Source organism: Gymnoscopelus braueri (genome assembly GCF_963280865.1).
Source record: "Gymnoscopelus braueri genome assembly, chromosome: 6".
NCBI classification, from domain to species: Eukaryota; Metazoa; Chordata; class Actinopteri; order Myctophiformes; family Myctophidae; genus Gymnoscopelus; species Gymnoscopelus braueri.
This window is the reverse complement of record NC_137607.1, coordinates 22,760,667-22,786,952: the sequence shown is the minus strand read 5'-3', so window position 1 is coordinate 22,786,952 and position 26,286 is coordinate 22,760,667. Positions and strand designations below refer to the sequence as shown.

At 42.2% G+C, this 26,286-nt stretch overlaps 2 protein-coding genes across 2 annotated transcripts in view; both read left to right on the top strand.

The window, feature by feature from the left end:
• The window catches only part of agbl4 (AGBL carboxypeptidase 4), a gene marked incomplete at both ends in the record, with an annotated part of 472,442 nt that overhangs the window by 233,272 nt on the left and 212,884 nt on the right, over positions 1 to 26,286 (top strand). The gene's annotated exons all lie outside the window — the stretch shown is intronic.
• LOC308086355 (E3 ubiquitin-protein ligase TRIM39-like) lies at positions 21,748 to 23,154 on the top strand (the record flags this gene model as incomplete). The annotated part of the gene is made up of 1 exon (XM_080429876.1): positions 21,748 to 23,154. The coding sequence occupies one exon, from the start codon at positions 21,748 to 21,750 to the stop codon at positions 23,152 to 23,154; it is 1,407 nt and encodes a 468-aa protein (XP_080286002.1).

Below are 26,286 nucleotides of genomic sequence, written 5' to 3'. Positions count from 1 at the left end.
ATCACAATGCGACAAGTGAATGAAAGGCTGTTCGGTTGACCTAATACAATGTTTTTCTTTTTCTACTTGTAAAACTAGCAGCTTCAGGTAGAAAGGCTTTTTTTGTTGTTGTTCTTCAAGCATGTTGGCACTGTCTTATTGACATTACCACTGTTGCAGTATTCATTGTCTTAACCCATTAAGGCCTGAGGCCGGTTCTACAAAATGTCCTTTTCATATCCTATCAGTTTAAAAATATCAGTGGTTCTCAAACTTTTTCATGTCAAGGACCCCCACAATTATATGTATTTGGCCGCAGACCCCCATCTCAAAATACTTTGTTCCAGGGACCCCCCAGAAGCAAAGATTTGAGTTACAAATGTTCGCTTTAAAAATATATATATTCAAATATTTGCAGAAAATCTCATAGCGCAGCACCGAGTGCCGCGCTACAAGCTTGTGGATCTGCGGTTTTTGAATAGCCAAAGAAATCTAAAATGACAGAGATGCGTTACCGGCCTTAAGGGGTTAAATGCTGAATGTGCAGTATTGTTCTGAATGCTGACCTGAATGAAATGTACTTCTCATTATTGAAATGTATTCCGTGAGACTTGATGTTTCAAGGAAACAATCATTGACATTCTCTTATTGATTGACATCACTGTTTACAGTATGTTTTTGAATGCTGAATGTGCAGTATTGTTTTGAATGATGGTGTTTGAATGATGTTTATAATGCTCAGGTTTGAAGTAAAAGCAGAATGAAACCAGAGTAAAATGCATTCACGTATCCTTCTTTTTATTTTGTGAATATCAGTCGTGATTGAACACAATGACTCAGTGACATGGTTCATGGTCAGGTGGTGTAACCAGCCAATTTACATTTAAATTAAGACCTGGAACGCATCTGTGTAATTTTTTTATTTGAGCTAAAAAGCATTATTTTACACTTTGGCTATTCAAAAATAGCAGATATACAAGCTCACGAGCTTGAAGATCTGCTATTTTTTGAAAAATCAAGAAAATGTGTATAAATTAATATATTTATATTATTTTAAAGCGATCATTTTTAACTTAAATCTTTGCTTCTGGGGGTCCCTGGAACAAAAATGTTGAGATGGGGGTCGGCGGCCAAATACATATAATTTTGGGGGTCCTTGACATGGACAAGTTTGAGCACCACTGATATAGAAACATACGTTTTAAAGAAAACTGTTAGGATTTAGAAGACATTAGATTAGTAAGAATCGGCCTCAGGTCTTAATGGGTTAAATCAATTCACACTACGACTGCTAAATTAAATCAGAAATAAAACCCGAAAAGTTTGGTAACCCTTTGCCGTTGAGGTCCACGTGCCTGATGTGGTCCGCCCATGTGACATCAAGTGCCATTCGTAACGTTCTTGTGTGGATGCCATCCAGGGCCTTTTCCTGCTGTACTGATGTGAGCGTCCATTTCTCAGACCTATACAGCAGTACTGATTCTACTGTAGCCATGAACAGCCGCCTCTTGAGGTCCATCCTCCCATGTCAGTAAAGAAAAACAATCAATTGATTGGTCATCGTGACTAAATCCAACACACTGACAATATATTCAGCCTTATAATCCAACCCTCTGTGCCGCTGGTAATCCAACCCTTCTCTGGTCCCCAAAAATACAAAAACTCCAATGACTCCATCAGGTCTGTTTGCCTGTCTCCCCAAAATAGGGCCCTGAGAGTGTAGAACGGGACACAAATGGACCCTTAATTGTCAGAGTTAAATGAACACTGAGGGTTTTACTGTGTACACACACACACACACACACACACACACACACACACACACACACACACACACACACACACACACACACACACACACACACACACACACACACACACACACACACAGCTCTCTGCCTAGTAAGTCCCTTCACCTGTAACCCTCACTATCCCGCAGCAAAATATCTGTTTTAATTAGCTGTCATTTGAACATCCCTAAAGAGTCTTTATTATTATGTGACCAGCCCCAAGACAATGTCTTTGTCTCTACAGTACAGTATATGCAATACAGGCTTGGCTGTGTGTTTTCTTTGTCAAGACATTTCCATTAATGTGCTTTTTAGGGGACTTTTTGGTTGTTTTTTATTTAAATGGGTATATATGCTCCGTGTCTCGCTCCATTTGGTCTGCGTGTCAGAGATGTGAGGGCTGAAATGGAGTGTGAAGTTTGTGGGATTGGACTGTCTCAAAAATCACAACTGTGATTTAATTACTGCAGCAGAGAGAGAGAGAGAGAGAGAGAGAGAGAGAGAGAGAGAGAGAAGGAGAGACCAATAGAGAGTGCGAATGAAGGCTGAACCTCATTCAGTGCAATGCACAGAACCAAAAGCACGCCGGGTTTATCGCACACACAAATGTCTTAAAATAAATTGTTGTTGTCGTGGCTTGTTTACCTGGATCTCACCGAAATGTCATACTTATCAAAACATTTTGAAATTGTTACTCTTTCCCCCAATTATCAGCAGACACTCATATGAGTTTGTCTGAAAGTTCTGATGTTATCTCCTCTCAAAGCAATTATAATGTATAACCTAAAAGTTTGGCCGTTTTTTTCCTCCCTCCCTTTCAGGAGGATAATATTTCATTTTACAGGAAATTACAGGTCCATGCTCTGTCAGTGGACTGTTGGAAAGCAAGGAGATAACAACCTTTGTGTGTGTGTGTGTGTGCGTGCGTGCGTGTGCAATATGTGTGTGTCAGGGTTGCCAGATCTGCTTATTATAATTTCCCCGCAAGATTTTATTTGGAAAATAGCCGATCTACAAGCTCAGCTTGTAGATCTGCTATTTTCAAATAGCTGATGTATATGTTAAAGTGCTCATGTGGCCCATAGTCAAATGTTGGGCTGGTTTTCTGGCAACACTGGTGTGTGTGTGTGTGTGTGTGTGTGTGTGTGTGTGTGTGTGTGTGTGTGTGTGTGTGTGTGTGTGTGTGTGTGTGTGTGTGTGTGTGTGTGTGTGTGTGTGTGTGTGTGTGTGTGTGTGTGTGTCTGTATGTGTGCGACTGTATGTGTGCGTGTGACTCTGTGTGTGTGTGTGTGCATGCACGCTTGTCAGTGTCTGTGCATATTAGCGCTTGCATGTGGCATGCGCCGCGTGCGTCTATTTACGCTAGTGAGTGTTTGTGTTTGTCAGGGAGAGACGCTACAGGACAACAACAGTGTGGGGATCGGTGCGAGTGTGAGGAAACGGGGCTCATCTGAATATAGATGGTCCCATCTGGCGGCGAGTTGGCTCTGGCCCTCCGTAATTTGGTAAGCAGCTAAGCATCTGGGGCCGCTAATGAAACTAAAGGCACAGGAAAAAAGGGCCCCGGGCTACCGCAGGCTGCCTCTGGCTGTCAGGGACCGATGGAAGGGAAGGGAAGGGAGGGGAGAGGATGGTAAGGGAAGAGAGAGAGGAAGAATGGATGGAGGGAGATGTGGGCCAGGAATGGAAAGGAGTGTGCTGAGAATATCAAAGGTCTTAAAGAGATCTAGATGGCTCCTGAGAGAGAGTGGGCGAGGAAGCCAAGTAGGCCATTAGAAATACTCAGCCATAAAATGAAGACAGTGGTGTCTTTATATGTGGCCCATTACCTCAGACGTTCATGCAGAGATTGCTGCTGCACTATATATTCCACTATAATGAACAATAGAACGTTGCATAGGCCGCATAGGAATGATGCACCTTAAAAAAGAAAAAAGGTGGGGGGTTGGGGGGGGGGGGGGGTTCTTTTTAAATAGAGTGGCGTTACACATCCTAACACTTCACCTAAAAGTTTTTGATTTGTTTCCGGGGGCTAAGGTATAGCCTCGTTCCTAGCCTTTACTAATCTGCGAAGAGAAAAGCCCGGTCACGACCTAATGCAGAGAGTAGTCTATAGGGGCGGGCACTCCCGTCGGACGTATTTACCCCGGATACGATCTTTTTCCGACCAATCGCAACACTCGTTTAGTTCCCGGAGAATGTTAACAGATGTGTAAAGCGTTAACGTCATTTCCGTGGGCGGTACTTCCGCCAAATTCCGGTACTTCCGTTTTAGGCTGCCCTAGCGTGTCTGATATCTGGTCTAGAGGGGCGGGTTCAAAATCCCATTGGTTCACCGATCTGTCCGTCAGCCCCCGCCCAGCCCCATGCCCCTCCTCCTCCCCCAATGTGCAGCATTGAGAGCACTGACGTCACAACATTTGGAGCGACGACGCCCACTGCACTCTGGTTGGTAGGGGAAATGAAACACTTCCTATTCCAGGAACGTCAACAGGCTGGTCCCAAGCCCCCAGAACCCAGTGGTTTCATTGAAGCCAAATGGACATGGTGGCCATTCATGGTAGTGCAGGCGCGTGCAGGCCTGGGGCCTCAACATGAACGAGCGAAAACGGTTTCGACCAATGGGCTCGACTCACGAGCGTGCGCACGTGCTTGCGCATGGGGCTGCGCGCTTCTGTGACGCAAAACGCGTCACATCTGTGACGCGTTTGGGGCCATAATAGGCCGCGCCCACCAAATTTCCAACCCGGAAGAAGGGGTGAATTAGGCCCATGCGCTGGGTGAGCAACTCAATGCAAGTGGATGGGAGGAGATTTCTGGTGCCCTCTCTATTATTTTTAACTCTATGGCTGGTCCAGGCTCTTATTTTTGAGCAAAACTAAAAAATAAAAGCCTGGAGATCGAGGCTACTTCCGTTTAGGCTACTTCTCCTCTTATCTTTCTTGACAGATTCTGTGCCCATGCAGCAAAATCCTCAATGTTTATTCATCCATTTGACACTCTGGGAGCTGCACAACATTTTGTATAACCAAATGGACCCCATTATATTTGTACACTCCCAGAGTTATAAATCGACACAGATGATTTTACTGTGTATACCAGCTGCCCCCCCCCCCTCTGCCCCGCCTCCCTTTGTCTTTTCCCTCCAATAAAGTGGTCAGCCATGGGGCCGCTGTGTACTGTGTGTCCATGCTAGCCACTGCTGGTGGATTACTTAGGGAATGGAAAGGTACAGGCCCCTTTCTCTTAAACTTTATTATTATGGCCCCTTTATTTCTCTCTCAGCCTGATTTCCCAGTGGAAATGAAATGAAAAAGCAATCGGTTCTCCTTTTTATTACTGTCATCTTTGTTTTCTGGCCCGGAGAGTGAGATTGCCTGTAGCCTCGGCGAGGACACAGAGTTGCACTTTTTATACCCTCGCAAACCCCCACCCCCCCCCCCCGGCACTAGCACCAGCACCCAACCACCCCCCCCCCTCCTAAACCGCCCCCCCCCCCCACCCACACACCCCCCCTTACCCACACACCTCGTCTTAAGTCATGGAGGAAGAAAAAATAATAACATGGGAAACCAGCGCGCAGTGACATAAAATAATATTACCCATCAGTGTTAGCGTGTGTTAAATGGTGGTAGTGGTGGAGAAAAAGTACTCACATCTCTTATACTTAAGTAAAAGTATCAATACCGCAATATAGAAATACTCAGTTACAAGTAAACGTCCGGAATTCAAGATTTACTCAAGTAAAAGTACTAAAAGGACTGGTATAAAAATGTACCTAAAGTACCAACAGTAGAATGTACTCATTATGCAGAATGTCTCATTTCAAGCACCGCGACGCATTGTGAGTTTGTAGATCGGCTATTTTCAAAAGGCTGAAATGTATATAGGGCTGAAGTGGTTAATGTGTGTTTTGTAATAATAATCAAAATCTACATAGTAACTAGTAACTAAAGTTCTCAAAGAATTGTAGTGGAGTGAAAGTACAATATTTGCCTCTGAGATGATAGCGGAGTAGAAGTTAAAGTATTGGAAATTGGAAACACTCAAGTAAAGTACAAATACCTCAAAATTGTACTTAAGTACAGTACTTCAGTACATGTAGTTACTTTCCTCCACTGGTGGTGGTGGTTGTAGTGGGAGGGGGGCTAGAGGGGGAGGAGGGGGGGGGGGGCAGGCAGGCTGACACATGGCTTGGTGAACCCACAGAGAGGAGGTGATGGCAGCTGCCATGTTGTTTATGATGGGATGAGTCAGTGTCGGCCAGTGGCCTTGGCTATCTGCCACCTCCCCCGCCGGGTCCCTGCAAGTCCAACGTTTTAGAGGAGATTATAGAGGACCACCGACTGACTGACTGACTGACTGAGCGGGGGGGGGGGGGGGGAGGAAGGATAGAGAGGGAGACACAGGAGGGAGGGAGGGAGGGAGGGAGCAGTGGTGGAAAAAGTGCTCAAATGTTTTACTTAAGTAAAACATATCAATACTGCAATGTAGAAGTACTCTGTTACAAGTAAAAGTCCGGAATTTACTTGAGTAAAAGTACAAAGGTATTGGTATAAAAATGTACTTAAAGAACCAAAAGTAAAAGTACTAAAATAGCCTAGGTGTAGAATAGGGCTAAAGTGGTTCATGTACTGTATGTTTTATAACATAATCATTTATATCTGCAAAGTAACAAGTAACTAAAGTTTTCAAATAATTGTAGTGGAGTAAAAGCACAATATTTGACCTCTGAGATGTAGTGGAGTAGAAGTCAAAGTACAGACAATTGGAAATACTCCAGTAAGGTCAAAAGTACCTCAAAATTGTACTTAAGTACAGTACTTGAGTAAATGTACTTAGTTTCTTTACACCGCTGGGGAGGAGAAAGAGAGAGAAGTCCCCTGAGGTCTCTCTCCTCTCCCCGTAGAGAGACGGGCCGACGGGGGGATGAGACTTCCTTGTGCGGCAGCGCCTCAAATCACTTATTCATCGCCCTTCATTAAGAGGGAATTACAAGGCTGCTTAAAGGACCCCCAGGTCGCCCACTGCTCTCACTTACTGCTATTCTTAAGGAAAGCCTCCGGTCGCTCCCCAACTCTCAGCTGTTTACAGCTGGGAACAAGTGTTCTCCACCGAAGGACGACTTCTCCGGCAGCCCTCCTCCTCCTCCTCCCTGCTGCTTTGGTAAACAAAACAAAAAGAGAACAGACAGGGGGTGACCTTCCTTCCATCATCTATATACGACAGGAGAGAAGAAATAGGTTGGATTTGTCCAAAAACCTCAATAGACTGGCAGGCCAGTCCTCTAAATGTTTAGCTCACTAGTGACAATCAAAACAGCTTTTTTGTTACTAAAACTGGGTAGAAGAGCTTACCCCCCCCCCCAAAAAAAAACCTGCAAAGCAGCTTGTTATAAAGGCCATTCTTGTCACTGTTCAATAGCAACTACATTGAATTGTGTAAAACAGCCTTTTGTTTTAGTGCCCCAACCACTTGGAATGACCTACAGCTTAAATTTAAGATCTGTTCCCCCATAACATATCTCTGCTGTCCGGGCAGAAACCAGCTAACTCCAAAATGTTAATTTTTCAGGAAATGAAAAAAAGTGGAGTTAGTCAGCAAAACCAGCTAACTCCGGTGGCCTTCGCTGGTTTAGCAGAACGTTTGAGGATCCAATGGAGCTAGCTGGTTTTGTCAGAAGGGCTTTTTTTTTTACCAACACACAGACGCAAAGGGTGTTCAATGGCCCTGATTTATAGGAAAAAATTCAAAAGCGTTAGCTGGGTTAGCTGGTTTCTGCCGGACAGCAACGAGGTCAATTTCAATCTTTGATTGCAGACCTACCCACACGTGTCTGCAACAGCTTATACATTTGTGTTTTATCGCACGATAGGGGAAAATCTCTGTATTTGTTTGTTTTGTTTTATCATTGATATGAATCTTGATGTGAAAATGAAACTGTACTGTGACGTATCTCGACGACACTGAAAATGAGGGCAACCTCAATGTCCCGAGTATAAATAAAGGTTTGACAGGAAATGAATTTAGATGTCACCAGACGTTAGACTGTCCTAGCGCGTCTGATGTCATGTCTAGAGGAGTGGGTTCAAAATCTCCAGGGAAACATTCCGGTGGATCCTATTGGTGCACCGATCTGTCCGTCAGCCCCCGCCCCGCCCCGCACCCCTATGTGGAGCATTGAGGGGCCTGACGTCACAACATTTGGAGCGACGCCCACTGCACTCTGGTTGGTTGGGGAAATGAAACACTACCTAGTCCGGGCTTTTATTTTTTAGCAAAACTAAAAAATAAAAGCCTGGAAACGCGAGACCACAAACCTCCCCAGTTACCGTGTGGAGCAACACAGTAATAATATTGTACTCCGTAATATTGCACTCCGTAAAAACGTTGCTTCATCGAGATTGCTTTAGGTTGCTTTTTTCCAGCACAGTAGAACAAGGCTATACAATTTAATTTTTTATTGTATCCATTGTACTGGCGATAATGAAATACAATGATGCTGGGATGGTTTGTGCTGAATTTTATGTAATTGTCATAATTGCTCCCTACAAATTTGAGACGGGAGACAATAACCTCCATTTGCAGCCAATGTCAGCCTGTCTACGCTAACGGTATCTCCTGCCTATCGCTTCTAACTTTGGCGAGCAGACATCACAGCACAACAGTGATTGTCCTCTGGACCTTCACATGTGTAATTATAACTCGGGAAGATAATTAAGGAGGCGGAGAGGGAGACAGATCCCGTCATTTAGCGAACAATGCTGTCCAATCTACTCATGTTGATAGTCCCCCCTGAATTGCCTGTCTGACATGTCCACGCAATCAGGCAGCCGAACGCTCTTACCTGGGTTTGAAAACAATCACCGCTTGCTTCCCCAAAAAGAGAAAGTGGTGAATGTCAACACACAGAAACCTCTCGTCTTTCTTTCAGAGTTAAATGAACACTGAGGATATTGCTATGCAACTGATTATGCATGGGGCGAGAGGTGGAAGCATGCTGCCATAGACGTCATCTCTTTGTAATCCAAAACTATTTTCATTCCCCAAAACCTCTTTTTTTTTTGGACATCCAAAGATGTAGCCTATTAACGTTATAGGAAATCTTGTGTTATACACATGTATCCAATTCAATTTATCCAATTGTAGCTCAGAGAGTGTACAAATGTAACCAAATGGACCCGCTACACTCGGAGTTAAATTGACACTAAGGATTTTGCTGTGTAGGTTAGTGTCTGTGCATGTTTCATTTTGGACATCAAAGTGTTGAGGCTATACAGAGTTATCACAGGGCTACTTGCCAAGGTGTTGGCTGCTGAGCAACTTTCAAAGATTCCTAAGCCAACAAATGGTTGTCCATGTATGGCTGATGGTGGCTCTTACAGTAATGTTTGTTGTGCTGTCGAAAGTTTTCTGTCATGACAGACAGTCCCCCCGGGAGTTGACGTTTTGGACTGCTGCTGAGGTGAAAAGGCAGACTTGAGGAACTCATTAACTTTTTTTTAATTTTCCAGTACAGCTGGTTGAAAAGAGAGGAGGCTGTTCTGCATACATAACAAGGCTAACGGAATGCATACAAAGCCAATGGAGAGGAAGGATCATATGTACTCGTGCTGTACGCAGTTTTTTTTTGTTGAGATTGAGAGTAGCTACTAGTCAGTTTTAACTTGCATTTCAAAGCTGTTAATGGGCAATTTAGTAGCAATGTTCTGTCAAGTAATACTGTTTAAATTAAACGGCTTATTGATCACATTTTTACATTTTTAATTGTTATGTGATAGGTGGAATTGTACCGCTGGTGTGTTTAAATCATTAGTATCAAGTAATTCAATTATATCACAATCTGATATCACTGTCCCCACAGCAGCCGCATTCATGGGAAATGTAGTCTTTGGGTTGTTTGACTCGTTTATAGTGTTTATATTGTGTTACTCTTTGGGTAAATGTGTACATTTACACCTTCAGTCGATGCTTCATATCCATATGAGTAAAATAGCCGGGGTGGTGTGGTGTGATCTAAGATTCCCCAATGAGGATTTCAACAAAAAAGTAAAGCCACGAACCTGCGGAAAAGCGCCCTCTACTGGCAATGACGTCAGGACTCTATAGCACCCTTTGACAAAGGTGCTATAGCACCTTTAAAGACTGGTGCTATTTAGCACCATTTGACAAATGGTGCTAAATAGCACCTCAATAACAGGTGTTATATGGCACCATTTGACAAAGGTGCTATATACAGTAGTACCTTTAAAGATTAGTGCTACTGTATATAGCACCAAAAACGGATCCCCTATGATTACGAGCCAAAGAACCGATTTTGGTGGTATATAGCACCGTTTGTTTTTAGTGCACCTTGCAGACAGAGAGAGAGAGAGAGAGAGAGAGAGAGAGTCAGAGAGACAGAGAGACAGAGAGGACATCGGTTTAAGTTGAACCTCTTCTCGTTTGTCAGAGAAGTGTCACAGCTTTGGACGTCTATATTTCAACCTTGTCAGTCGGGTGCCTAGGCGTGTGTGTATTATTTAGTGTTTTATTTGACTACACACCAACAGGTGTATATTATGTGTTTGAACGAGAGAGCATTCCTGAACGGGTTAGCAAGTGTGTGTGCGCATTAGCCTGTAGGTATATATCTATATAAATATATATATATATATATACACACACACACACACACACATGTGCCAGTGCGTGCGTGCGCTTACGAACACATGTGTGTGTGTGTGCGTATCTTCATTCACCCTGGCACCTCCCTAGCTCCCCTGGCCAGACTAGCAGCTGGCAGACAGAGATTGCCCGCTCATCAAGTCACTTTATCACCAGGCCTGGGGAGTTCAAGGGCCTGTCAAAGACCATCCTGAGGAGTCGCCTCTCTCCTTGCTCCTTTAGCCCACTAAGACCGGGGAACGCATCTGTGTGTGACATTTTTTGATTTCTTTGGGCTATTCAAAAATAGCAGATCTACAAGCTCATATGATATATGAGCTTATAGATCTGCGTTTCTTTTGAAAAATCTTGAAAATGTGTGCAAATCTTTGAATATATATATATATATTTTTTAAAGCAAACATTTGTAACTTAAATCTTTGCTTCTGGGGGATTCTACGAATGTCTTCTAAATTCTAACAGTTTTCACAAAAACATATTTTCCTTGACCCAGCAAAGATTTGAGTTACAAATGTTCCCTTTCAAAACATGTATATTCCAATATTTGCACAAAATTGTCAAGATTTTTCCAAAATAGCAGCCGCGCTACGAGCTTGTATATCTGCTATTTTTTTAATAGCCAACGTTTAAAATATGGATAAAGAGGTTACACGGATATGCGTTCCCCGGTTTGAATGGATTAATACGAGCACACACATACAGTATACATACACACTCTCAGTGCCAGTGTGGACGGGAAAAAACTTCACGGTTAATTCAACTCTGACAGTTTACAAACGGATACGTTTTACTGTGTTGGACGGGCAAGCTTCATAAAAGAGTGGTTGTCATGTTCTTTCTCAGTTATTTTCCACTAGTTGGCAAGCATTCTTTCTGCAGCTGTTAGCTTTAAGAAATTAAGCAGGTCATTATGACCTCGGTCAATTACACACCTGTTTTGCCTTTGATAATTATGTTCTCTATCAGGTCATCATGACCTTTTGTCATTTACTCACCTGTTTTGGCTTTAGTAATTATGTTCTCTATAAAGTAAGCCTAGCAGTCGGCCAAATGTTTCATGCCTAGAAAGTTCATCGCTTGTGAGTACTTTGTGCAGTTATTTTGGTTGAAATGACATTGATGTAAATTCATGATGTTAATATTAAGAACGTTAAAATGCTATGTAATTTAGTCATGTGAGTTTATTTGCATAGATATACATGTTTGGTATTAACATTTGTGATTTCTACATGCTGACTGTACTTTATTATTAATTTATTAAGTTTACTGTAATTTTTTTGTGATACATCCCTTTTGATGTTTGTATTTCAGTTTTACAAAATGATTGTGGAGAGAAAACAGACAACAGTAAAAAACAGTCAACTTTACTCCAGTGTTTCTCTTCAAGTCTTGTTCGCTACCTGTTTATTTGTATTCACACATACGATGAGAGCAGATAGTGGTGTTGTGAGAGAGAGAGGAGTGGCACGGAAGGGTGACTTAAAAAAAAGAATAGATCAATTATTAAACAAAAGCAATTCATGCACTTTGGCCTGTTGAGCATTATTCACATGGAGGCGGCCATTTTGCTCTTCCAGTACGTCATGCTTTTTATTCACCTAAATGTTAGAACTGAGGTGTCCGGGGGGGGGTGCAGGGGAAAGGTTCCTGCCTTGCTATACCATTGTGGAGACTGGGGGGTTTGAATCCCGCGCGACGCATCCGGCTTGGCTGGGGCGTTCCAACGAACACAATTGACCGTGTTTAGGGTGGAAGGCATGGGTGGGTCGTGGTGGGGAGGGTCTTCTTCCTCATGTCCGTCCGGCCATCTTCTACATCGCGTCTTTCTTCCAGTGGTTGGCGCATGCAGGCGAGTGCAGCGGCATTTGGTTCAGCCAGGCCCTCTCCAGTACATTGTGGAGCGTATAGCTATACATCTCATGATGTATTCCATCATGGCTTGTGGTTCACTGCAGACACATGCATCAGAAGATGATAACCCATTAAGACTGGGAACGCATCTGTGTCATTTTAAGATTTCTTTGGCTATTCAAAAATAGCAGATATACATAGTATAGACTATAATAATGATACCCAGCAGCCAGCACCTCCTAGCCTGGTATCCAGCCTGCTTCGCTACGTTCGGCGGACTTTTTTTTCTCTCTTCGCTTCTCAGTCTGGAGAGCACCCTATTGACTCGTTTTGCAGAACTACACTGGAACTACATATGTTACGTTGGGCAACGTTGTTGCTGATTGGATGTTGTTCAAACGAATGACGAATCACAACGATCACACTGTTTTTTTTTTTCCCGCCCCGCACCACAGACCAATCAGAAGCCACGGTAGGTTTAGAAGCTTTTGGCATGTCCCGCCTCCCTTGGAGATAGGAGGCTTTCCAGACTGAGAAGCGAAGAGAGAAAAAAAAGTCCGCCGAACGTAGCGAAGCAGGCTGGATACCAGGCTAAGCACCTCCCTGCTTGGCACTTAGCATCAAAAGAGGGAGTATTGGGGGCAAGGCTATTCTATCGTCATGTATTTGTACATTAAGCTACCTCATGCTACGGAAACAGGAGATAGACCCCCCTGACCTATTAGCCACTTGGTTCCCAAGACTATTTCCTTAAGTCCACCATTATTTCACAGGATAGACACTGTTGTTAAACCAAATCAGCTGATCCTGTAAAGTTAGTCTTTCATACAACCATGCAGTAATGTTATAGGAGGTTAGGAGCAATCCCTCGCTTCTACTGCCATGTCACGTTAGAAACATCAAAGTTAAAAAACAATTTTAGTTTTAAATTGGAAGCGTCACATTTCTTCTCCAGGTCAGTGAAAGAAAGGCTTGTAGGAAGTGAAGCATTACAGTGGATCATTTGGGCTGCATGTTTTTTAACTAGATCTGAAGGTTTAGTTGTGCATAGGAGAGCATGGTGAGTGATGGATTACTGGCATATTGTTTCTGACAATGTTTTTTTGTTATATAACTTATTGGGAGCAAGAATGGTAATGATACTGCAACAATCAGGGTTTGATTTGTAGAAGGGTGGGCGGTGGCTTTTTTTTTTTACTACTTAAGCCCCACATACTCCTCTGTATGTGGTAGCAGATCTACAAGCTCACAACGCGTCGCAATGCGATGCACTGTGAGCTTGTAAATTGCTATTTTTGCATAAAAAAGGAACATTTTGCGCAAAATAGGGACGCCATTAACACATTACCTGCCAAGAACGCAGATAGGCGTTCTATCCAAAAGAGAAGTGCATTTGTGATATTATCAAACATAAATATTATGCGATGCATTGTGAGCTTGTATCTGCTATTTTCAAAATATTTTTATACATTTGAAAACTTGAAAGGGTACATTCTTTATAATGACTACTTTAACTTTTGGTACTTTAAGTACATTTTGATACCAATACTTATATGTACTTTTGCTCAAGTAAATGTTCAATTCCGGACTTTTACTTGTAACAGAGTATTTCTACATTGCAGTACTTGAGTAAAAAAATTGAGTACTTTTTCCCACCACTGCAGACAGTCTACAACATGTCCCAAAAGGAAAATGCATGCATTTAATTCAGTCAGAAGCCATTGGATAAAACATCGCCTTTGGCGATCAGAGGGGGGGTATCAAAAGCAGAGGCATGGACCCCCCCTCCCCTCCTCCCCCGCCCAGCAAATTAACCCATTAAGACCTGAGGCCGCTTCTAAACATTTTCAAAATCCTAAAAAAAAAAATCGGAAAAAAATATTTTAAAAATAATTTTCACGATTTTTCAAAAATAGCAGATCTACAAGCTCGTAGCGCGGCACTCGGTGCCGCGCTATGAGCTTGTATATCTGCTATTTTTGAATAGCCTAAAGAAATCTAAAAGTGACACAGATGCGTCCCAGGTATCAATGGGTTAAACCCCGTTAACAATAGTCTTCCTGCACCATTGTCACATCATTATTGCCACTGAAACTTTGGAGCTGAGGAATTGTGAAAAAATCCTTTAAAACTTTGTCGCCTCTTTTCTTAGAACTTAAGTTTTCAGTTGCATGTTTCAGTGAGGTGTATAGTTCCAAAACGGCTGGGTCAATCTAAACAAGCGACGTCTCATTTGACAGCTCTGATCCTCTAACGCTCTTATCGACGAAGAGGGAAACGTTTGAAGATTTATCCTTTTTCTGTGCTGTGATCAATCGTTTTATATTTTCCACTGGTGTTTGGCGTTCTTTGGGACGCCTTGAACGTTGCCCATTGTAGTAGCAAAAAAAATAATAGTAATAATAAAAACACAGCATATGCATACACATTTCTTCTTTTGCCAAGAGCATCCCTCAATATCCACTAAATTATTTACCACCAGAAAACATTGGCAGTCACTTTTTTTTAGTAGCGGAATGTTTTGACATTCACTGGCAACAACAATTTGTTGTTCAGAATTCACATTCCACTGCATTCTTACGGCATTTAGCTTTTTAAGTTTATTCATAATAATTAGTCAACGGGTGGCAGTTCACTTTCTTGCTCACAGAGCCATGGTTTGACCTTACACAGTAAAAATCCTAATTCCCTTTTCGAACTTGAATCTTGAATGAGAGCAAATGGACCCTTACTGATGTTTTGCGGGTCCATTTCAGTGGTGTAAAGTAACTAAGTGCATGTACTCAAGTACTGCACTTGAGTACAATTTTGAGGTATTTTTACTTTACTGGTGTATTTCCAAAATTCTGTACTTTTACTTCTACTCCACTACATCTCGGAGGCAAATATTGTACTTTTACTCCACTACAATTATTTGAACACTTTAGTTACTAGTTACTTTGCAATTATCAATTATTATATTATAAAACATACATTAACCACTTTAGCCCTATTTTATACCCAGGCTATTTGAAAATAGCCGATCTACAAGCTCACAACGCGTCGCATCGCGACGCGTTGAGAGCTTGTAGATCTGCTACTACGTAAGTACTTTTACTTTTGGTACTTTAAGTACATTTTTGACACCAATTCCTTTGTATTTTTACTCAAGTAAAGCATGTCTATATTGCAGTATTGATACTTTTACTTAAGTAAAATATCTGAGTACTTTTTCCACCACTGGGAATGGTACCATTTGTCGACTCTCTGAGTTAAATGAACACTGAGCACTTTACTGCATACAGTTAACCTCTGAAGACCGTCTAGGGAATTATCTTTGGTTCAATACTTAGCAACAGTACGTTGGACAATGATGAGCTTCCCTTGGAACATTATTTCAAGAGACAGCTATAGCCCATTTCACAAGCCTATTTATACGGTATAATACGTTCCTCTGAAATCGCCGATCAGCTACCGGTAATATCCACTCTAGGTATTGGCTTCCCTGTCTTTTCCTCTCCTTTCTCTCCTACCCTCTCCCCCTCTGTCCTACTTAGTTAGCTACTGCAAAAATCACTTCTCCTCACCTTGCTTCCTCTGTCTCTGGCTAATACACATTAGCAGCCAGCAGCCATGTGTAATAGGGCTGTGTGTGTGCCCCCGCTGGGATAATGGCTTCTCTGACATTTTCTCCCATTAAGTGTGGTCAGGCAGCGCAGCCCAGGAACCCTCTGCACATAGTAAAATATTGTTAGATAACCACCATTATAAACAAACCAGCCCACTGTCTCAATGACTTTGAGAATGTCTTCTAAGCTTATTTTCAGTTTCCTCTTGTTATTTTGCTGAGCTCTTTATTTTTGGGGTCTGTTCTGTTTTGGAATGATCTCTCCTCTTCCTCTCCTCTCCTCTCCTCTCCTCTCCTCTCCTCTCCTCTCCTCTCCTCTCCTCTCCTCTCCTCTCCTCTCCCAGATGGAGAGCTCCCCTGCTTTGGGCTATAAACCTTTTAAGCAATGTAATAAGGGAGTGCATGGCTAACATTATGAAGCTCATCAGATTACTTTTGTGACTAAGTGGACGTGTCTGCTGTATCTAATGGGCCTGTTTGTAATCTTCGGTATCTCCACGGCAGCACCACACAGACAGATAGCATCGGACGCCTTGCTTCCTCTGTGTGTGGTGAAACCCCAGCTAAAGTCCCAGATAACATGATCATCAGCGGCATCCTTAACTGTTACTGTGACAAACGAGAGCTTTGATCCGGCGCGATAAACGGCGTATTCATTTGTTTAATTAAAACAGCCTGTCTCATCGTGGTGAGAGGTCATTTTGGAGAATGTTAGAATTAAAGCAGGTAATTAAGTCAAGCCCCAGATAAGAAACCCCAGTGAGCCGCGAGTTTCTTCATGCCGGTAGGGGAAAGCAAAACTTAATCTATCCCCTGTGCAATCCCGCAAGGTCGTTCACTTTATTAACCCATTAATACCTGGAACGCATCTGTGTCACTTTTAGATTTATTTAGGCTATTCAAAAATAGCAGATATACAAGCTCATAGCGCGGCACCGAGTGCCGCGCTACGAGCTTGTATATCTGCTATTTTTGAAAAATCGTGAAAAATATATTTTTAATTTTTTTTCCAAAAAACTGTTAGGATTTAGAAAATGTTTAGAAGCGGCTTCAGGTCTCAATGGGTTAAAGTTTGACGCCAACGCTGCTGCTGCTATACTGTGGCGCGCCAGGCAGCCACCGGTACGATAAAATATTTTAACTGCTTGTTTTTTTTTGCTGGTAGGGAGGCGGCAATAAGGGGGGGAGGTGTGGGGGGGGGGTGTGGGGGAATGCAGGGGAGAAAAGAGGGGTGACTCAAGCATTACAAAGAGCTCAAGGTACTATACCACTACTGTGGCAATGAGGGCGATTAACCCGTTAAGAGCGGGAACGCATTTGTGTCATTTTAGATTTTAACCACTTTAACCATTATCTTATGTATACTGTAAAATAGCAGATCTACAAGCTCATAGCGCGGCACCGAGTGCCGCGCTATGAGCTTGTAGATCTGCTATTTTTTTTAAATGGCAACATTTTTGCAAATCTTTGAATATACATATTTTTTAAAGTGAATATTTGTGACTAACATATTTGCTTCTGGGGATGTCTTCAAAATCCTAACAGGTTTTTTTTTTAAACTTATGTTGCTATGATCAGTGGTTCTCAAACTGGTTCTTCTCAAGGAACCCCAAAATTATATGTAATTTGCCACGGACCCCCATCTTAAAATGTTTTGTTTCAGGGACCCCCAGAAGCAAAGCTTTGAGTTAAAAATGTTAAAAAGTGCATATATTCAAAAGATTTGCACAAATTTCCACAATTTCAAAAAAAATTGCAGATCTACAAGCTCATAGTGTGGCACTCGGTGCCGCGCTATGAGCTTGTAGAAAGTATAAGATAATGGTTTATCGTGTGGTTACACAGATGCGTTCCCGGTCTTAAGGGGTTAAAGGCTGCTTGTTATCTTGTCTTTGAGAACAGGGGAAGGACTTGTACAGCAACGAGCACCTTGACAAAGATATTTGTTTGGTCAATGGAGTGTGGCGTTAATTATCACACCCTGATTAAAGACACTGAGGAGAAATGGACGTCGTTTGTCTTGCCCGTCTGAGACGCGGCAGCAGTTTGCCAGGGTCATTATTTTCGGATCCTCCCTATTAAGCTATTTTTAGAACAGGTTTTCCCCAAAAATCTTCTCACGACTCAGGTTCGGTCTGATGTACAGTAAGTCAATGGGACGGCAGAGCTTCGATCGCTAAGACGTTTTCTAGAATATTGATCCATTGCGTTTCCATTTGAGGGGTGGAGTGGCAAAGTGCAAGGGTTATCATCAAAGGTCCTATATTTTACTTGCCTGATTATCAGCCTGAAGCTTCGTGGAGCTTCAGGCTGACATTGGCTCCAGTGTAGGTGATTACCATGGGGAGGGGATTCGAATTTCCTTAAACCAATCACAAGAGATCCACGGACCCGCCTACATCTGACGTCATCGCACAGCTTGATTTAGCAAAAGTATTCGCTGATTGGCTTGTCGTTAGACCCACCCCCACCTCAGACTCTCATTGGACAATACATTTTTGTACAGAATGAATCCTAGGTTCACATTACAACACCAGACCAAGAGAGGCAGTTCACTCAGAGAGTGGGCGGGGTCTATGGTCTGGAACCAGGCTATTATTTTACAACTACTTTACGTAAAACTTTAAAAAAAAAATGTTTTAATAGCTGTTACCTGAAACACACCACTCAGTTAAAGCATCTTCAAATCCCCCTGCAGTCGTATTTTTTAAGTGTAATATACGGCAGGCTGGTCTTGTCTGAAGGGGGAGCTATAGAGTTAGCTGCTCCTGTCCCATGTCCCTTTCCCGAATTAGTAGTGGCCTTTGTTTTAGCATCTTTAATACCATAGTTATGGAAACGCGCCGCATTCTGAGCACTGGCTATAGCGAGCCTATGGAAATGTTTCCCTGTGACATAATTGCAAAAGAGGGCAAATGTCAATAATGTAGATATAAATTCTATCCACAACCTATGATGAGTATTTATTGAAACAAGTTGATCTGTTCTGAACCCAACATCCTTGTGTATCCTTGTGTAACCCTGTTTATAGAATTTACTCTCTTAATATGACTTCCTTACACCAAACATTAGTTATAAACATGACAGCACATACAGTACAGAAACTCTCCAGTCCAGGTGTCTTATGCTTGGTTGAGGATGAAAGAGCGGGGAAATGATGACGATAATGGAGATATAAATTATACACACTACCTGGAAGTATTAGCGATCTGTACGGAACATCGCTGTTACCTTAATGCAGTTCAGTCTTATAATATGTCTTCAGTCCAAATGATCCAACAGCTAGCTAATATTGTGTCATGTTTTACTATTACGTTATTTTACAAACTTCCCATAATAGAAAAGCCTCAGAGAACCTGGCAGTATGTGTAAAAATGTCCTTGTTTACCAGTCAACAAGGAGATAAAGGAGAAACCGATATGGATAGGCCTATTACGCCTTCAATATTCTCTCTGCGCCATGACAAAGAGCAGTTTTGTTGGATAAAAATCAGCCAATATACAATTTCCCGCAGTTTATAGTTTTTGAAAATGCCAAATGACTTGTTTTAAGAATTTTGTTTGTTTATACAATGAAGAATTGTAAAACATACTTGAGGATGTTCTTCTCAACAGACAGATCAGTGAATTTGCATTTCATTTTCCTCGCAGGATTCACAGGCTCACAGCTATAATGTAGTTCACAATGCAGTTTATATTATGTTCATTTTAATTTTGATTAACATCAATTGCATTCTTTTGCTTTAATAATTATTAATACCACTGTAGCACCCCAGTGCGGAAAAATGACGCTTCACTGGCGCGTTTTTCGTTTTTGTTTTTTTTAGGCCGTTTGGTGCCCCCCCAAGGTTGGTGCCCCCCCAAGGTTGGTGCCCTGTGCTTCAGCACCTCAAGCCCGTTGGGTAAGCCAATGCTGGGGGGAGGGGGAGAGAGAGGGACAGGGAGACAGACAGAAACAAGCCTGCACGCCACTGTTGCCATGTATGCTAATTATAAGCAGTGTTGCCATGTCCGCTGACTATAAGCAACTTTGGCCTACTTTCACAAAATGGTCTCTCTCACACTGTGCGGTGTCTGTGAAGTGGCTCTGCACTCCAAAGTGGCCGACACACACACTTCACAATTGCAACCACCTCCTAAATATGGACGCCTATTCATTTACAACAAACAATATATTGCCCATTTTCGCTAATACGTGAGTATATATATATATATATATATATATATATATATATATATATATATATATATATATATATATATATATATATATATATACATATATATACATATATACATATACCTATACATATATGTGTGTGTGTGTATATACATATACATATACATATACATATACATACATACATACATACATACATACATACATACAGATATACGGTCTTCACTGACCGGGCCATGGCCATGGCCCCACTGGCCCTCATGACGCTACGCCAGTGATATGCACCGCCAAGTGGGCGCTACGTGGGCGTGGGCGCTAGATGTGAGGCAGCGGGCCGAACTTCTAGTATTAATAAAGGCTATTGATGAAAACTGTGGAAAAGGTGTGTGTGTGTGTGCGTGTGAAGTGCTGTGCATGTCTTATACTATTTAATAATCAACGTACTGTATAGATATAAAACAATCCCCTTTCATGCTAATTTACAGGCCCCTACTAGTATAATCAGACAGTCGCTTTTTCTTTCTTTTTTTCTCTCTTTTTCTTTGAGGAAGGCACTTTATTACACTGACACGCAAACGTGTTATAATGTGCAGTGTGCAGTCTGCAGTGCACCTTGCCTGACTAATAAAGAGCTTTCCTCAAAGAAAAAGAAAGCGAAAAAAAAGCAAGGAAAATAAAGCGTCGGCATTTAGGGTTTAGGGTAAGGTTGAGAGCATTGTGAGATTGTATAGCATTTTTTTTTCTTTTTCTCCCAGGGATTAAGCCAGTGGTGTCCAAACTTTTTTCAAAGGGGGCCAAATTAGAAAATATGAAAACAACCAAGGGCCAGCTTGCGCGCGCGATAATTTTCGGTTATAGGCGGATTTTGGTTGAAAATGTGTGATTTTCAGGCGGATTTTGGGCGTTTTATTTCGGTTTTAGGGTTAAGCAAGAGCGAGAGAAGGTGCTGCCATCCTGAGGCGAAGAAGGAAAATGCAACTTTCACTTTTATAAATCTTTTTATTTTATTGAAGGTGCAGGCGGGCCGTTCATAATACAATTTAGGAATGAAGCCAAGGGCCGTATAAAATGTGTCCTCGGGCCGCAAATGGCCCGCGGGCCGCACTTTGGACACCACTGGATTAAGCTGTCATAGTTTGCATTGCGTGTCCATACTGTTCTCCCATAAATACCCCTTGATGAAGAAATCACACCTGGACAATGCAGACACACCTATGTTATCATACCTGATAACATAGCCTACCTGATGGTTGAGACACAAACAACATGAGGGCATTTCCGTGTGTGTGTGTGTGTGTGTGTGTGTGTGTGTGTGTGGGTGTGGGTGTACTTTGCAACAGTTCAGTAGTGTCATAGCTCCACCCCTTGCCAGATACATCTGATAGAAACCATGATAGCCTACAGGTTAGTCTGCCTCTCCTCACTGACGACACAGAGACGGACGCTAAGATTCACCTTCAGATCAAACACAACTTCCAGTGAAGAGGACACACTGTCTGTCCACAGCTACAGGAGGGAATACTGACTCAGACCAATTGAACCTGCTGCTGACTCTGTCAGCTGAATGGACTTTAACCATACTCAGGGAACATTCCAGAGGAGGGAGTGTTACCACCACTGACTGGCTGATTTCCTGGCTTGAATAGTGTGTTTGCAGCTTCACTCAGAGACCAAATGGCTTCCAAGTTGTCTCGTCCTGAAGAGGATTATTCCTGTCCTGTGTGTTGTGACATCTTTAAAGATCCTGTTCTCCTGTCCTGTAGCCACAGCTTCTGTAAAGACTGTCTGCAGGAATGGTGGAAAGAGAAGGTAATAAAGGAATGTCCAGTTTGTAAGGAGAGACATTCAGTGGATCCTCCCAGAAACCTGGCTCTGAAGAACGTGTGTGAGGCCTTCATACAGGAGAGACATCAGAGAGCTTCAACAGGGTCTGAGGTTCTCTGCAGTCTGCACGCTGAGAAACTCAAACTGTTCTGTCTGGAATGTCAGCAGCCAGTTTGTCTTGTGTGTAGAGATTCTAAAAAACACATCAAACACAGTATCAGACCCATCGATGAAGCTGCACTTGATCAAAAGGAGGAAGTCCAGAAATCACTGAAGCCTTTAGAAGAGAAACTGGAGGTCTTTAATAAAGTTAAAAGAAACTATGATCAAACAGCAGAACACATTCAGTTCCAGACTCGGGACACAGAGATGCAGATTAAGGAACAGTTTAAGAAGATGCGTCAGTTTCTACAAGAGGAAGAGGATGCTAGGATTGCTGCACTGTGGGAGGAAGAGCAGCAGAAGAGTCAGATGATGAGGGAGACGACTGAGGGTCTGAACAGAGACATATCGACTCTTTCAAACACAATCAGAGCCATAGAGGAGGAGCTGAGAGCTGAACACATCTCATTCCTGCAGAACTACAAGAACACAATGCAAAGAGTCCAATTAACACTGCAGGACCCACAGCCGGTCTCAGGAGCACTGATAGACGTGACCAGACACCTGAGCAACCTGACCTTCAGTGTCTGGGACAAGATGAAGGACATTGTCTCCTACACCCCTGTCATTCTGGACCCAAACACTGCCTTTCCACAATACATCCTGTCTGATGATCTGACCAGTGTGAGATGTGGAGAAAAACAGCAGCTTCCTGACAACCTAGAAAGGTTTGACTTATTTTCCAATGTTCTGGGTTCTAAGGGCTTCAACTCAGGGACTCACAGCTGGGATGTTGAGGTTGGAGACAATGCATGCTGGTCAGTAGGTGTTTTAGCCGAGTCCTTTCAGAGGAAGGGAGAAAAAGGGGGTCAGTACTGGAATATACATTTAGATAAAGGTAAATACACAGCATGCTTCTCACCAGGTTCTGAAGCTGTTCTCTCAGTGAAGCAGAAACCTCAGAGGATCAGAGTCCAGCTGGACTGGAAGAGAAGAAAACTGTCCTTCTCTGATCCTGATACTAACACACACCTACACACCTTCACACACACTTTCACTGACACACTCTTTCCATTCCTTTACATTTATCAGATTGGTGGTTCTCTGAAGATATTACCAGAGAAGGTCAGTGTAACACTGGAACAACGTAGTTAGACATGATGATGATTATATTTATTGATTGATTGATATTGATTGATTGATTGAATATTGTATTGATCAAAAAATGTAAACAGCGCAGAGGTACAGTATAACATTTAGTCTAAAAGGATCACACAAAAAAGGACTTGTTTCCATTGTAGTCCTAAATTAATACCTGTCAATGTTACAACATGTATATGATTATGTTATGGTCGAGGACGGTCAACATGAACAAGTGTCTCCTAAATCTCATCTGTGATGACATCATCATCATCATCATCATCTACACAGTAAAATACAAGTATTAATTTAACTTTGAAGAGTGTACAAAATGGAACCAAATGGACTTGTTTAGATAATGGGTGTGAACATGCTCAACAAATAAGACTTTAGTTTGTGTATATACTTTAATTTGTTGATGAATATGCCTATAATACTGTTATTTGAAATGTGTTGATTTATGTTTCTGAAAATGGAATGGAAGAGGATAGTTCAAAAAATCATTCAATAAAAATGGTCTTACTCCTGAACAATCTGTCCGCCTCCCTGAAATGATGGCTGTACACACCACTGATCTCTCTCCACTGATCTCTCTCCATCTTTCACATTTCTGGCATTCACATTTCTCTGTAATCTGCAAAGCTTGATTGTTAATTCCTTGTGCCAATTATGTTTGTCAATCAATGGTTGTGATTTGAAATGTGAGTGTCGTGTTTTCTCTGCCCCACACTCACTTTGTGGGTCTTTTTGTGCTATGAGAGGAAATTAGATCTGTAAAGTCACAAGCTGGGAACCCACAACCAAATGAGAAGGAAAAACAGCGCCCTCTGCTGTTTGTACTATCTCACTTGGCTCTGGGACAATGACGACGTAGCACCCGTGCGCAAGGAAACCGGGGTTTTGGTCTGCCTTCAGCGTTTCACTTCCGGTGGTGCGACTATGTTTTCATTCCCACTAACAATATTTCTACACGGAACACTAACACCACTTCTCCCAGAGAACATGGATCGTTTTGGTTATGAGCCCACTTGTTTCTATGATAAAAGAGCAAGTTAAAATGTGAATATCTTTTCGTGGGTTTGTCTGCTCCGCGGACGCTATTGTTAAATTAGTTTCGGTTGGTTTCGAGTGGGGAATGATTGGCGGACACGTAAATCCCGCCCACTACATTTGATTGGGTAAAGCGCGGCCTGCTTCCTGATCTGAAGGCACGCCCACTTGTAGCCCAGTGTGTACACGTTATGACGAACCTTCACGACAGATTCCAACGCAGAGCAGAATCTGTTCTTGAGAGATTAGTAAAGTCATAACTCGAGTCATAACTCGCCACGTGTATCGGCGAGGATCTGAGGACAGCCAAACAGGTACAAAGGGTACTCTGACAACAGCTATTGCATAACTGGGTGGGGCTTGCATTTCCAACTAGGCATCGTTCCCAAGTATACCGGTAAATTCAATTTCAGTTTTTTTTTTTTTTTCAGATTGTTGGCATCCTTATTTTGGGGCACATCATTATTGTCTACATTTTTGTAATACTTTTTCTAATTTCAGTATTGTGGGTCTTTTTGTGCTATGAGAGGAAATCAGATCTGTAAAGTCATAACATGACTGTACATTTTACATAACACAGAAAGGTAATGGCATATTCACAGTAAAATCCTCAGCATTAATAAGTCCATTTGTATTTCCAGCCATGTACAAATGCACTTGCGTCATTTCACATGGTCCGTATACTTGATGGTGTGAAAACAACGCATACAGTATGATCATCATTTCACTATGTCAACATTCCATAGAGAAATAGATAGAGGACATCTAGGGAGTTTTTACCACACTATATTTATATATTTTAAAGCTAAAGCTTTTTAATTTCAAGGATAACTTGAAAGCATAACTTTTGAGACTTACAGTTCTTTGTGTGTGTGTGTGTGTGTGTGTGTGTGTGTGTGTGTGTGTGTGTGTGTGTGTGTGTGTGTGTGTGTGTGTGTGTGTGTGTGTGTGTGTGTGTGTGTGTGTGTGTGTGTGTGTGTGTGTGTGTGTGTGTGTGTGTGTGTGTGTGTGTGTGTGTGTGCGCGTGCGTGCGTGTGCGCTTGTGTAACAGGCAGACAGACCATTAGAGGCCATTGTTCATTGTTCTTAAGCCTGGTTGCCTGGTGGACAGATCTGTCCCAGAGCCTGTTGTCCTGGCCTTGAGAGGCTGTGGTACCACTTTGCCAGACAGCAGCTGAAACAGAGGTGTTCTGGGGTGTTGATAATCCTGCGAGCTTTGCAGGCCGTTGTATACAGTACATCTTAGAAGAAAGGGAAGTTCACATTATGAGCACTTTATGCTCTGTGATGGCCGTACCACACTCTGCAACGCTTCACAGTTGAGGGCAGTGTGGTTCCCACGTCCCTTCCCTATGCCAGGTGGTGATCCATCCATGCTCTCTCTCTGGTGCCTGTAGAGAAAGCCTGTAGGATCTTTGGCCCCATCATGCTGATCTTCAGCTGCTTGAGGTGAAAGATGTTGCTGCCCTTTTTCACCACATGGCTGACGTGCTCGACTCGTCCCAGGAGAGGTCTTCGGCAGTGGTGGAAAAAGTACTCAAATGTTTTACTTAAGTAAAAGTATCGATTCTGCAATGTAGAAGTACTCCGTTACAAGTTAAAGTCCGGAATTCAAAATTTACTTGAGTAAAAGTACAAAAGTATTGGTATCAAAATGTACTTAAAGTACCAAAAGTAAAAGTACTAAAATGTTTGAAAATCTACAAGCAGATCTACAAGCTCACAAGCTCAATCTACAAGCAGATCTACAAGCTCACAAGCTCAATCTACAAGCAGATCTACAAGCTCACAAGCTCAATCTACAAGCAGATCTACAAGCTCACAACGTGTCGCATCGCATCGCGACGCGTTGTGAGCTTGTAGATCAGCTATTTTCAAATAGCCTAGGTATAAAATAGGGCTAAAGTGGTTAATGTATGTTTTATAATGTAATAATTTATATCTGCAAAGTAAATAGTAACTAAAGTTTTCAAATAATTGTAGTGGAGTAAAAGTACAATATTTGCCTCTTGAGATGTAGTGGAGTAGAAGTTAAAGTATAGACAATTGGAAATACTCCAGTAAAGTAAAAGTACCTTGTAGATCTGCTATTTTCAA